The sequence below is a fragment of the Hyperolius riggenbachi genome, chromosome 1 (assembly GCF_040937935.1).
Source record: "Hyperolius riggenbachi isolate aHypRig1 chromosome 1, aHypRig1.pri, whole genome shotgun sequence".
NCBI classification, from domain to species: domain Eukaryota; kingdom Metazoa; phylum Chordata; class Amphibia; order Anura; family Hyperoliidae; genus Hyperolius; species Hyperolius riggenbachi.
The window spans coordinates 90908557-90922262 of NC_090646.1; the positions used below are offsets into that span (position 1 = coordinate 90908557).

Genomic DNA, 13706 nt, shown 5'->3' on the forward strand with positions numbered 1-13706 from the left:
TATTCCCCTTGAAAATCAATAGGTGAATTTTGATTTTTTTTTGTAGGCTCCACCCACTTTTCTGAATATTAATCCCAGTCACCCAGTGACCAATTGTGCAAAGTTTGAGAACCCTACCATTAACAGTGTAAGAATGGTTGCAGTTTAAATTTTCTCAGTGAAATGTGTATTTGTCTCCGCCCACTGATGACCCGGCATTGCCCGATTATGTATTTGGCTGGTGTTGGCTGCGCTCACTTTTCCTAACCTTAACACATAATTACTCAATGACCAAGTTTATGAGCTTTGCGGTTTTTGGCATCCATAACCTGCATTAAAATGAAACAAGTAAGATTGTCTGTTTGTGGCTCCGCCCCCTTTTATCATTTTAAACCCCAGTCACCCTATGATCAACTGCACCAGGTTTGAGGCTTGTGCCACTAACAGTGCAAGAATGGCAGCAATGAAATATTCCCCTGAAAAATCAATAGGTACATTTTGATTGGCTTTGGTAGGCTCCACCCACTTTTCTGAATATTAATCCCAGTCACCCAGTAATTAACTGTGCAAAGTTTGAGAACCCTACAATTAATAGTGTAAGAATGGCTGCAGTTTACATTTATGACCCCGTGTTGCCCGCTTATGTATTTGGCTGGTGTTGGCTGTGCCCACTTTTCCTAACCCTCACACACAATTAATCAATTACTCAATTGCCAAGTTTGTGAGCTTTGCGGTGTTTGGCATCAATAATTTGCATTGGAATGAAACAAATCTTATTGGCTGTTTGTGGCTCCACCCCCCTTTCTCAAATTGAACCCCAGTCACCCAATGATCAACTGTACCAGTTTTGAGGCTTGTGCCATTAACAAGAATGCAAGAATGGCAGCAATGTAAATATTTCCCTTGAAAATCAATAGGTGAATTATGATTGGCTTTTGTAGGCTCCTCCCACCTTTCTGAATATTAATCCCAGTCACCTAGTGACCAACTGTGCAAAGTTTGAGAACCCTACCATTAACAGTGTAAGAATGGCTGCAGTTTACATTTTCTGAGTGAAATTTGTATTTGTCTCTACCCCCTTTTTGGTTATGGGAATAAAAAGTATCCTATACTTTATTCCAGGTAGTGTACTATGTGTGTGCCAAATTTCATTCAAAACCCTTCAGCAGTTTTTGCGTGATCGAGTAACAAACATCCAAACTTTCCCATTTATTATATTAGTAGGATAAGAGATTCCTGTGTACACATCATATATACTGTACAGTCACAATCAGATATGTATATCAAACTTTAAAAATACGTGGACTGCTTTATTGAAGCAGCACAAGTAACTATTTTTGATTGGTTTATTTCATTTTTGTGGGCTAAGCACACTTATTATTGTATATATAATTTATGATGACGATTATCTGAGAAATAGAACATATTATCATATTTTCTATTTTAATTACAATTTAAATTCATTAGGAGTTGGAGTCGGTGCATTTTTTCTCGACTCCGTCTTCAGGTACCCAAAAATTGCTCCGACTCCTCAACTCAGACTCCACAGCCCTGGATTCACCTATGCAAATGAGTCATTCCAAACATAGCTAAAAGCTACACACAATAAGTTACAGCTTTTGCCTCTGATATTTAACATGAAAAGCAGGAAAATGTTTACACAGCTACTTAGACATTATTTGTACATCGTCATTTTAGAACACTTAATTTGATAGTGTTCCTTTAAGCTTAAACACAACAGCACTTTACATTAATTGGATGCATTGCCCTTTAGATGAGCCCGGGAAAGGCAGAGTCAGCGGAGCATCACTGGGCTGCAGTAACAGTCATAATTCTGAGAAAATGTTATGTTCCGAGGAATGCTTCCAAGAGTAATCATTTATATTTGTCAGTTATGTTTTCATAGCACCAAACTGAATTCATTCTCTGAAGCTATTGTTTTTCAGGTTAGAAGACAGATGATATTAAGTGCAATGCTCAGTTTACAAGCAGGCAGAAACCACACTTGTGTTTACACTTAGCCTCAGGGTCCGTCTATGAGGAGGAAGGGAAACCAAGGTTGGAATAGCAATTTATTCTTGCCAATAAATGTTCTGTTTACAACTCCTGGAATTAGATTGTTGTTATAAGAAACAATAGAAATGTCTGCTATAGGGTAAAAATAATAGTGCAATGATAAATGTGAAACAGCAAATGGTCTACATAACGTTAACACCTAAAAATATGTTCAAGTTAAGGTGGCCATACACTGGTGAATATGTTCCATTGATATCTGGCTGATTCATTTGACTGAATCTGCTAGAAATCGATGCAGCAAACGATTGACGCCTCTAGTAGTCATGCAAGGTACTGTATGTGCCACAGTATTGCTCGTGTTTGGCCTCTAACATTTGTAAGGCCACACAGGTGCCTCAGGAGAGAAGAGAAAGGGAAAAGCACCCAGCAGGTGAGTGTAAGCTCTGTTGCATACACGCCTAAGGGGATTTTCAATCGATTTTTTGCTGAAATATATAGAAGATCTGTGTGTGGAGAGATTCGATCAGATATTCAATGCATCTGGAAAGTATTCACAGCGCATCACTTTTTCCACATTTTGTTATGTTACAGCCTTAATCCAAAATGGATTAAATTCATTTTTTCCTTAGAATTCTACACACAACAACCCATAGCGCCAATGTGGAAATAGTTTACATAAGGTATTGGCAATTTAAAACAAATAATAAAAAAATTGAGAAAGCACATGTACATAAGTATTTACAGCCTTTGCCATGAAGTTTAAAATTGAGCTCAGGTGCATCCTGTTTCCCCTGATCATCCTTAAAGGGAGTCTTTTTTTCACATATCTGGGGCTTCTTTCTACTAATTACTTTATGTTCTATGCATTTTAAAGAGAAAAACAAGGGGAAAAAAAGTAAAAAATACACTACTTCTCCAATCTCATCCCCTATAGTTGTACTATAAACACTGCAACTGTGCATAAAACCCACACATTTTATCTGCCTATTTGTTTGGGTTATCACAACATTTTAATTATGTCCCTAGTACAAAGTATGGTGACAATATAGTATTTGGAAATAAAGGTGTATTTTTTCTATGGTGGGTTTTTTTTCCATGTGCACGGCGGCAGCAGCACTGTCTGACTTATAAAAATGTCCTGGAGCCATTAAGCGGCTCTAGCAGGACGTTTTTATAAGTCAGCTTGCATTACGTGGTTAACTGGTGTCCACCTGTGGTAAATTCAGTTGATTGGATATGATTTGGAAAGGCGTACGTCTGTTTATATAAGGTCCCACAGTTGACAGTTCATGTCAAAGCACAAATCAAGCATGAAGTCAAAGGAATGGTCTGTAGACCTCTGAGACAGGATTGTCAAGGCACATATCTGGGGAAGATTACTGAAACAATTTCTTCTGCTAAGAATGTCCCAATGAGAACAATGGCCTTAATCATCTGTAAGAGAAAGAAGTTCAAAACCATCAGGACTCTTCCTAGAGCTGGCTGGCCATCTAAACTGAGCGATCGAGGAAGAAGGGCCTTAGGCCCCGTTCACACTTGCGGTTCGAGTCCGCAAGTGTTCGGGGGTCCAGGGGCCGCAAAGAGACCGTACGGGTCTCTGCGGTGGCCACAAGTTGCCACCAGCTGCGGATCCGGAATGTATCAGTTCCGGCTACAATAAAGTAGCCTGAACTAGATACATTGCAGTGTCAGAAAGGCACCGCAAGCATGGGGGATACCTGCGTGTAGTCCGGGCCCCCCAAGTGGCATAGGACCGGTGCTGGAAGCATACAGTCCCATTGCCAGTGTGATGAGAAACATCCGTTTCTCATTGCACAGCATGGCCGCATGTTCGGGTCAGGATCCGGCCCAGGTGCGTGGGCCGGATGATCCGGACCCGAAAAATAGCGCATGTTGGAAAAGTGTCCGGATCCGATCCGGCTCCGTTCTGTACGGAAGGGACGCATGTGAACGTCCACATAGACTTTGCATTGCTATGCGGAACGTACGTTCCATTTGTACAGTATACGGTCCGGATCCGATCAGGCAAATCCGGACAGCGAACGCTAATGTGAACCAGGCCCTAGTCAGGGAGGTGACCAAGAATCCGATGGTCACTCTGTCGGAGCTCGAGAGGTCCCGTGGAAAGAGAAGAAGCTTCCAGAAGGACAACCATCTCTGCAGTAATCCACCCATCAGGCCTGTATGGTAGTGTGGCCAGATAGAAGCCACTCCTTAGTAAATGGCACATGGCAGCCCACCTGGAGTTTGTCGAGACCTGAAGGACTCTCAGACCATCTGGTCTGATGAGACAAAAATTGAACTCTTTGGTGTGAATTGCCATGCATCACATTTGATGGAAATCAGGCACCATTCATCACCAGGCCAATACCATCCCTATAGTGAAGCATGGTGGTGGCAGCATCATGCTGTGGGGATGAATTTAAAGGAAGGAGCAAGCAGAAAGAGCAATGCAGGCACCCAAACTGCTAGAGGGACATCACAAAAAATAACTGAATGAGTTACGGCTGCTGAACAAATAAAAAAAAAAAGAAAAAAAAAAGAAGAAAGATCTATACTCTTCACCCATATGCTAAATAATGGCTTGTGGTGTTTAGCTGTAATCATTTCATTGCATCCAACACTAGAGTATGCTTTGCTTTCCTCACCATGGAAAAGGTACTTTACTTTCTCTTACCTTCAAAGACCTGGTGATTGTTCCTCAGAAGGGTCTGTAGACCTCCACATTCACTCTTCAGTCTCTGTAATGTCTCTCTGTCCAGAACCTCAGCCACTTCCCGTAGCGTAATGCATCCTACAGATAGAAACAGCATATTTTGGCCATAGAGAGTGATACAGTCATGTATTTATTTGCAATTAGTATATTCCCTTCAGAAGTAATTATGGACAGCAATAGAGTTACAGGCAAAGTCTAATAAAAGGGAATAACTGAACTCTAGTTGTAATAAGGGAAACTGTTGCTTCCTAAACATTCATTTAGATTAGCATGCAATCTGCATGGTAACATGAAAAGTTATAGACTTTAATTTTACCCTCCACAGTACAGTGCATATTCCCATGAATCTGAAAACATTATATTGCATGACACATGCGATCTCTCATCTACTCGTACGGTATTGTGGCCATCGACATCCATAGGTGAGGGAGGGTAGGAGGCGCCCAGAGTACTCGTGACACGGTAGTGATCTAAATATCTGATTATACGATATTTGAGGATATCTCAGTAATTCTCATAAATATAGATAACAAATGGTCCTACCTGAGTAAGTAGTCCATCAGTACAGCAATCCTAAGGCGCCCATGATTGCTGTACTCAGTGCAAGGCACGGTAATCGACCTGAGGAAGTGGGTTATACCACGAAACGCGTTGTCATTTGTGCCAATAAAGTTCTTTTTTTTCCAAAAAACATACTGATGGACTACTTACTCAGGTAGGACCATTTTTTTATCTATATTTACGAGAATTACTGAGATATCCTCAAATATCGTATAATCTATTTAGATCACTACCGTGTCACGAGTACTCTGGGTGCCTCCTACCCTCCCTCACCTACGCTTCACCCCGAGCCAGTGGTTACCACCTTGGAAGGTGGACTTTTTTCAGGAGCAGCGACCAACTATACCTAGACACAAGGCCGAGTGGGGACGGTACTTCCCTACATGTGCATCGCAGGGGTTGCCTTATGCAACCCGTTTTTGTGAGTATATCTGACGCATAAATTGCTCTTCCGACTCATTCACCCTACGATACTACACCAGATTGGGCTCCCGGTTTCCTCCCGTCCTTTTTCTACCCTCCCTACCACATCGACATCCATACTTCTTAATTAACATAGTAGCGGCCGCCCTAGTGAATCACTACTGCACGGCTATTGTAATCATTGGGTGTTCCTTAGCTACGCATGCTACACTGCCACTAGTGTGCCCAGCAGGACAATTAAGTCACGCTAGTTTATTAGCGCTTGAAAGGGAAAATAACTTGATAGGTTTGATGAATCAACCCCGTACTGAAAATTGATAGAACCGCAGCATTGCACTGTTCAATGCCGTGTATAGGTATGGGCCATCAATCTACCAATGCTCTCGCCCCACCCCCGACTGACCTACATTTTCCATCCTGTCCGATTAATGGTAATTAAACAATTTTTTTAATCAAAATTAATTAAAATTCGATAGATCTGACATTATGGGTAATCTATTCCCAGCAGATGAATTGAATCTGCAGGGAATTAAATGGTAAAATCAATGAGTATATGAGCACCGTTACAGGGTTGGGGGCTCATCTCAAATACCATGCTGAATAGCGCATGAGAGCCCAGTGTGAGCCAATCAGTAATGTGTGTAACCTGATCTCAGAGCAGCACACTGCACTATACATGGATTTAACCACCTATCTGTTAGAGAACTCCCCCCGCCAGCAGAAAAGGGCAAGTCTGAAACATTCACATGTAATATTTCATTTTCACCGGATTTAAAAAAATAACTATAAAAAAAAGGTAAGAATATAAAAGCTAAAATTTAGTGGAAACGATTGCTGTGTTTTCTTGTTTTAGCTCAATAAAAGAGCTTTTTGTTCTATAACCCTAGGATTTGATTTTACGCTTTAAAGGGAATCAGAGCACCGCTCATGGGCATGTCTTTAAAGGACTTACGAGGCCAATTTTAGAAAAAAATAAATAAAAAAAAGTTAGATACCTGCATCAGTTTGTAAGGCACGGAGGACGCCGTCCGCGCCCTCCGTGCCGTTCCGCCGGGTCCCCGCCGCTCAATAGCCCCCGACCGCACGGCCCGGGCTCTCCAGCCTGCACGAAGATGGCCGCGGCTGCACAGTCCGCATAGCTGCGAGTGCGGCTGCGTAGCTCTAAGGCCAACCACCCGATCCACGTAACAGGCTGTTTCCTGTAGCGTGGATCGGGGGGTTGGCCTTAGAGCTGCGCAGCCGCACTAGCGGCTATGCGTACTGCGCAGCAGCGGCCAGCTCCGGCGGCCAGCTTTATGCAGGCTGTAGAGCCCGACCCAGGCGGTCGGGGGCCGTCCGGGGGCTATTGAGCGGCGGGGACCCGGCGAAACTGATGCAGGTATCTACCTTTTTTATTTTTTCTTCTAAAATTGGCCTCGTAAGTCCTTTAAGCCAGAGGACTTTCAACAAAGTCATGCTATGACCCCTCTGGAGGAGCCTCTTGCAATGGCCATGCATCACTTCCTATTCCTGCTTCATTCAATGATGCACTTCTCTAACAGAGAAAACAGGGTTGACCCGGAGGTTATAACATAGCCAAGATGGCAGCCACAATTTTTAAATTGAAATCGAACGAAAACTATTTGTGTAGAACAGCAATTAAGGCATCAAATGAAAAAGGAGAGCACACGCTACAGAAAGGTATGCATCTTTATGTACTTTTCAGTACTGGTCGGAGTATTAAAGGCATGCCCATGAGAGGTGCTCGGAGTCCCTTTAAGGACATGGGGTTTATCCAACTGTATGCATAGCTGGGCTGTGTGATGCTGCCCACCCCATCTCTTGGAATGTATATAGTCACAAGGACTGGACCACAGCTGGTAAATCTACAGGAATAAGACTGACATGAATGTCAGACTAAAGATAAGCCAGGAATGTCAGCTTCTGTCTATCCCTCTAATCTCTTGGTCTTCAGGGCATTCATACCAAGAACATGCTTTCAGGTGGTCCTTTTACTATATGAACCATGAATGATGCGTTGCCTTTTTCTCAAGCAATACATCTGAGGTTTGTAAGAAGCTGAACATGATGGACATTTTGTCCAGCCTACGGAACGCCTCTGTGTATTGAGAGGACAGACAAGTCTTTCTTCAGGTCAGACACGTCTTTCTTTACCGGGGTGGTGAAATCTCTTGAGAAGCTTGTCATTCTGCCACACAACAAGAGGTACAAAGCAGAAGCAACGTGAAATATTTACTATAAGGTCTCTTCCCCACTTCCGTGCTGCGTAAGCCATTTACAGACATGAGACTGCTGTCACTCAAACTGATTATTTATGACCAACTCACTGAACAGTCTAGTGTTTGTTGTGTGTTACTGACCGCTCATTCACCATCCAACAATACACCTTATTTATCAAGTGTATTTGCCTCTAATATTCATCAGAAAATTCCTTCTTCTGAAAAGATTTAACAATATCTGTTTTCACGTCTATAACAAATTCTGGTTCATGAATATTCATTGGATTTATCACTTGGCAGGGATTGGGACGTGATCCCTGAGGCAACACTGCAGGGCTGAGGCAATGCAGATGTGTTGCTAGCCTGCAGGCTAGAGATGTGTTTTGCTGTTATGTGCAGGGAGGGAGTGGTCAAAGGAGCAGCACAAGAGGAGAGTGTCACAGCAGGAGAGGTGGGTGGGGAGAACAATGCTCTTGGTGAGCACTCAGCTGAATCGATCTGCCAGGTTGATCAGGGGCTGTACACACGCTAAATTCTAGGCAGAGGCGGTTGTTATCAGTCATCTCAACCGAGTTCACCCAGTGTGTGTACCCAGCTTTAGGCCTGTCAAATATTTATCTGTGATTACTTCCAACAAAGACGTTTTGCATGTTTATTCCATACTGCATTTGTCAATAAGCTTTATAATTGAAACTGCAACAGGCACGTCAGAACACGTCTGAACACATCACACGGCTTACATAGGATATGCTGACTTGTCCATTTGCCAGCTGGGGCCTGTTCTGGAAAATGGTGTGAATTGCAGCATGTGGTCTGCAAAACACCTCCATGCATTCAATCTTAAAGAGAACCCGAGGTGGGCAGATGGGGGGCAGATAGGACACAGAGGCATGTTCTCTGGCTCATGACATGCCTCTGTGTCCCCACACTGCCAATCTCTGCCCCCCCCCCCCCCCAAGATTAGCAACAATATTTGTCGCTATCTCGGAGGTAAACACAGGGAGAGGGAAGCCCTGTTCAAAATGCCTGCCAGTGGTGTTCCTGCAGGGTTTCCTAAGCTGCCGTTGGGCAGCTCTCTCTCCCCTGGCTGCGCCCCCTGCTACTCCCCCGACTCCCTGCATGCTATGAGAGACACACAGTCTCTCCTTGCAGCGTTGTGACCTATAGGTCACGAAAGTGAAAATGGGCCAGTGCGGCCCACAGGAGCGGCAGTTTTTGCGGCTACCTGATCCGCTCAGCCCCCTGGATCAGGTAGCCTACTTTATTTTTATTTTCAGCCCACCTCGGGCTCTCTTTAACACAAATGCTGGGTCAGTATGAAGCGATATATGGACAAAGTCAAATGATAAGTGGACAGCGTTTCCCTAGACCCTGACAACTATGGACATCAGTTTCCTGAGCTCAAGAAGAATAAAATGCCTCCAGCATTCAGCCAAAAGGGCCAATGTTGTCCTGTCTGCTTGGTCTCACGCTTTAGGCCACCATAAAATATGAGTCTACAGTCATTTACACCGAAATTTTACATAAACAAAATAACAGGGAACCATATTAATCCTTAGACTGCCGCAGACATCTATAGGTGCTCTGTTTCCGCATCCATGTGTCACAGACGTGTAAAGGAATTTTAGTACAAAACTACTTCCACCTGCAGTGGAAGTCTATAGGCTGTTTTGTCTCTCCATATTCCTGTATCCCATGGGCAAATAAAAGCAGTTTAGTACAAGGTTTCTACTTGGCTTGAAATAGGTTACTTCAAATCTATGCAGCTTGAAAATTGATCCATCAAATGCTTTCACTGCAAGATGTGATTTGTCCATTTTACAATACATTTTCAGAATTATTAGCATGATTCTGTATCAAAATAATTAGCATAATTCTCAATAAATCTCAAGTTTATTTTCACCTCAGTGACATCCCTATTGAGTAATGTGGACTTGGCACATAGATTTAGGCAAGACATTGAGGCTAGGTGCACACTTAGCAGAAACGCAAGCGCTGCAGAAAACGCTGTGTTTTTTACGCTAATGGAAGTCCATGGGCCGCATGTAAAAACGCATAGGAGTTTTGTATGCATGCATTTTTAGAAATGCTGGTTTTGTTGCATAATATTCAAAAATGCATCAAAAACTCTCACGATGAAACTCAATGGGAACGCAATGGTTAGAGCAGCTAATTTGTAAACACAAGTTGTTAACTCTTATACAGTATCTGCTTCCATGAAAAAAGGAAATAGACACACTGCAGATTTACTGCAGGATTTGTATCAGCTGTAACAAAGAAAGGTATTTCTTTAAAGGGTTGCTATGCTGTTGTTTATCTTTTAGAGCAGTGGTCCTCAAACGAAGGCCCGCGGGCCGAATGTGGCCCTCCGAGGCTTTTTCACTGGCCCCCCAACACAAAATGTATAACTTATAGATGTGGCCCTCTGCACCTTTAAATGTCACGCCTCGCATATAGAATAGCAGTGCTGGCATCACCCATCCACATACTGTAGAAGCCAGCAAGCAGTCATTCGCTGGTTTCCAATTCTGCATCAGGTGACAAGTTGTCACCTGGGTATGCTTCACTGTCTGGTGCACAAACGTTCTTCAGTCACTGCTTGACTGAATGGCTGCTGCTGGGAGTTCTCCTCCGAGCATAATTGGGGAAGGGGGGGGGGGGAGGGGGTGGGGACGACGACTAAATACCTAGACTCAATGTAATGTTTTTCAACATCATTTTATGTATGTTTTGCCCCCCAGCAGTCTGAAGTATGTTGACCTGTCCATTGACCAAAAAAGTTTGGGGACCCCTGTTTTAGAGCATAGATGAAGTTCTGAGTTCAGGCCCACTTTAACAGTTAATCAAAGAGGACATAAAAGAGATAACTTACTGCCTCTGTTCCATGTGCGGTTTGCTCCCTCAGCAGCTGAGTCTGTGTCTTCCTGTGTGTTGGGATGAAGCAGTAACTGTGCAACCTGCAGGACTACTCCATCTATGAAGTCTCTGGGCAACAAAGCACAGTTTCTGACCTGCTCCACTTTATCCCGAGGCTGGAAGCCGGAGCCCCAGTGCTTGTGTCCTCCCTGTGGATCATCAGTGGAATGGCTGCAGCTTTCTTCTCCATTAGCAGAGTCTATGTGGTGCCCACACTCAGCAGTATCCTCTCCTCTACATGTAGGGTGTGACGGGTCATTGGAATGGCTGACTATGTACTGTGTCCTCTCTTTATCAATCTGTGCTTCTTCCTCAATGCCATATCGTCTCGTCTTCCCTATAAGGCACACCTGCAAACATTTTCAGTAAAACGAACACAATTAAAAACTGAAATGTACACGGTACAAATACACCACTACATCGTCTGTACGTCTGATGCAGAATGGCAGATTGTAAACTAAAGAAACACATTGCTGACTGTAATCATGTAAAACATAAAGGTCATAAAATTTACAAATACTTTAGCTTCTGAGATGTGTAGGACTACAATAATGTGTTGCATATGGAGTTTTTCCCAACCCATCATAACGAGGATGTTGAAACAGCCTTCTACACGTCAAGTACCGAGAGTGGCCTGAATCAAAGCCATGAAAAAGTAAAAGTAAAGTGACAAAAAAAAAAGTCAGATACTTACCTGTGGAGAGGGAAGGCTCTAGATCCTATAGAGACTTCCCTGTCTTCTCTTGCTCCGCTCGTTCCAGCACTGTCACCCCCGTTGTGTGTATTCAACCAACTTGTCAAATGCACATCCGTGTGCCCTTGGAAGGCTCTCCAGAAGATGGTTGATTCCATACTGCGCTTGGGTGCGCACTCACGCATGCGCAGCACGGAGCTGCCCATCTTCAGAAACACAAGTGCTTCCGAAGCCTCCTGAGGCACAAAATGTAAACAGCAGTGACAGCTCTGGAACGAGGGTAACAAGAGAGGACAGCGAAGACTCTATAGCAGTGATGGCTAACCTTGGCACTCCAGCTGTGACAAAACTATGAATCCCATCATGCCTCTGCATGCCCGAGTAATGCTTAGAGCTGTCAGAGTATTGCAATGCCTCATGGGACTTGTAGTTCCACCACAGCTGGCGTGCCAAAGTTAGCCATCACTGCTCTATAGGATCCGGAGCCTTTGTTTTTAGATGCTTTACATTTCCTTTGAAAGATTTCTCTGGAGGATTTCCAAGTCCTGGTGTTTCAGGCAGCAGTCACACTTATCCATGAAAATTCTGCATTCGTTTTTTGCACCAGTCCGATTCTGCACTTTATGATTTTTTTGGTATTGCCTTTTCTGCCATTCTGCAGCAGCCACCGGACCAGAGACACTGCCAGCATAGCAGGTCTCCAGAGGTGGCTTCACCCCATCCATAGATAGACCTATATGGAAGCTTCTTTGACAGCAAGACATATTATTTTAACCTCTTGCTGACTGCCTAACGCACGAGGTCGGTGGCAGAGAGGCCACGTTGTTCCTCCGCGACGCCATATGGAGTCACCCTACGAGGAGCGAGATTTGACGAGGCCTCACACGAGCGCGATCTAGCGTCACTCTACTCAGCGGTCCCCAGCGATTGGCGCTAGCAGGCTGTGTTTTTTTTTTTTTTTTAATACACAAAAAAGTATTTATATAGCACTGACATTTTACGCAGTGATGTACAGAGTATAATCTTGTCACTTAGCTTTTCCATGGGAGGGCTTAAAATCTAATCCCTGCCATTGTCCTATGCCCATGTATGTATAGTGTAGTGCATGTATCTTAAGGGCCATACACTAGGCGACTGACCAACCAATCGCAATCGAATTGGATGAAAATTGGTGCTGCCAAGTGCATGCCCGACCGACAAAGCGACCAATTTCGGAACAGAAGTTTGGCCGCACAGTCGATTGCTCATGTTGGAAAATGTGGGGCCGAGGTTGGTTGGCAAGGTGCGCGGCGGTACAGTGGCCGAATTGCGAACGAGCGACGAGATGACGAAACCCCCGCTGCTGCAATGTATAAATGTATGTAGTGTAGTGCATTTATACATTACCTGTCCTGTAGCAGCTCGCCGGGTTCATCTCGCTGGGTTCCGCATACATGCCGGCGGCGCTATGTCTGACGTCATGAAGGCACATAGCGGATGACGCCAGACGCTATGCGCCGCTAGCTGTTACCCGGCGAGATGGACGGATGGACCCGGCGAGCTGCTACATGGCAGGTAATGTATAAATGCACTACACTACATACATTTTGGGGGCAGCGGCGAGTAGGACGCGGCGGCTCAGCTGATTCCCTGATGATTTCGTGCTGAAATCGGGCATGAATTGGTCTGTAGTGTATGGGCAGATTCGACTAGAGACAAATTTATCTCTAATCAGATTCGATTAGCGATAAATTTGTCTCTGGGTCGAATCTGTCCATAATCGTTCTAATGTATGGCCACCTTTAGTCTAGGGCCAATTGGAGGGAGGGAAGGGGATAAAAGAAAAGTTTTTTTCAAAAAAACTAACAGCAGCAACCAAATACCACCAAATTAAATCTCTATTTGTGGGAATAAAATGAGGTAAAATTCATTTGGGTGCCAACTTGTATGGCCGCGCAATAAACCCTTAGGCCTGGAACCCACTGAAATCAGCAAACGCAAAACGCAACCGCTAGCGTTTTGTCTGAGCGGTTTGCAAGCGGATTCATGCGCTTTTTTGGCCGTGTTTTGCAACATTGTATTTTTTTGCCCAGCGGGTGCGTAGCATTTTGCGTTTTTATCCTGATTGGTCCTGTGAATTATTTTTCATTTTGTTACAGTGTGCTGAACCGCAAAACGCTAGCAAAACCGCTCAGTTTAGGTT

The 13706-nt window shown here is 44.0% G+C and overlaps 1 protein-coding gene across 1 annotated transcript in view; it reads right to left on the reverse strand.

Moving 5' to 3' along the window:
- The window catches only part of TRMT44 (tRNA methyltransferase 44 homolog), a 72772-nt gene that overhangs the window by 8649 nt on the left and 50417 nt on the right, over window positions 1–13706 (reverse strand). The window contains exons 9-10 of the mRNA XM_068276668.1: window positions 10787–11180; window positions 4673–4789 (exon numbers count right to left, since the gene is read on the reverse strand). Coding sequence (XP_068132769.1) covers window positions 4673–4789; window positions 10787–11180 — 511 coding nt within the window. The remainder of the gene's footprint in view (window positions 1–4672; window positions 4790–10786; window positions 11181–13706) is intronic.